Genomic DNA, 1,086 nt, shown 5'->3' on the forward strand with positions numbered 1-1,086 from the left:
AAGGTAACACCAAACATTACTAAAGGTAACACCAAACATTACTAAAGGTAACACCAAACGTTACTAAAGGTAACAACAAACATTACTAAAAGTAACACCAAACATCACTAAGGTAACACCAAACATTACTAAAGGTTAAAACGCACGTCCTGGAGCGAGATAGTCGTGTTGATGCATAATTTGTTTGGTTACACATTACGGTTTGAGCTGCCAAAATGTTGATAGAAGAATAAAAAGATATTTAAGAAACCCTTAAAAGGTGGAGAATGAAACATTGCACTGAATGTCTTATACTTTTTATGGCATGCCCCAATTAAGTATTAGAGTGGTCATACGAGTTCACTCTGAACATGTTTCCTGTAATACAGTGGCCTGTGGACATCAAAGTTCACTCATCAGGAGTTGAGTATGAAGCTTGGAGCCAAGCTGCTGCTGTGAACCACAGGGCAGTTTGGACTAGGTTTTTTTGTTAAAGGAACATTTAATGTTGTTTTTTTTACTTTTTTTTTTTTTTTTTTTTTTGAAGATATAACCGTGTCTCTAAAGTGCAGAAAGTTCAACCTGTGATAGCTTGATAGGATGTTTTTGTTTCATTTTCTTACTTTTAAGACAAGTTTTTGTTAAATTTACATTTAGTGGGTAAATTAACCTTTAAATATTTAACTAGAAGTTTTCAATAATTTACAGGTTGGAAACTGTGAATAAAATTAAAATAAAATGCTTTGGTTTTAGACAACGTTTTGTCCATTTTTTTAATGGTTTCTTTTTATTGTCATGTCTGACTCACTTCTTAGACATTAACAGGGAAAGCAAAAGTTGTACAAAATGCTTGAAACACAAACAAAACAATTTCTTGATAAATTTCTTGGTAAATTTACCAACCGTAGATGTCGTTTGTGGGCGTGGGAATGCAGGCTATGTTCAGGATGCCTCTGTTGCTGCAGTAGACATGTTGGATGGTTCGGCCGCACAGCGGGACGTTCATGTGGAAGGAAAAGAGCACGGCGATGAGCACCAAGGCCAAGATCCAGGCCAGAGCGCAGCACGAGTGGAGCCGAGCCGAAGTCATGATGGAGTGATACCTGA

At 36.8% G+C, this 1,086-nt stretch overlaps 1 protein-coding gene across 1 annotated transcript in view; it reads right to left on the reverse strand.

Moving 5' to 3' along the window:
* LOC119420761 (olfactory receptor 52E4-like) overlaps nt 1–1,086 on the reverse strand; it is a 12,919-nt gene that overhangs the window by 2,962 nt on the left and 8,871 nt on the right. The window contains exon 2 of the mRNA XM_037688188.1: nt 883–1,082. Within this exon, the coding sequence (XP_037544116.1) occupies nt 883–1,082 (200 nt within the window). The remainder of the gene's footprint in view (nt 1–882; nt 1,083–1,086) is intronic.

The sequence above is a fragment of the Nematolebias whitei genome, chromosome 14, assembly GCF_014905685.2.
Source record: "Nematolebias whitei isolate Nwh7 chromosome 14, NemWhi1, whole genome shotgun sequence".
Classification (NCBI taxonomy): Eukaryota; Metazoa; Chordata; class Actinopteri; order Cyprinodontiformes; family Rivulidae; genus Nematolebias; species Nematolebias whitei.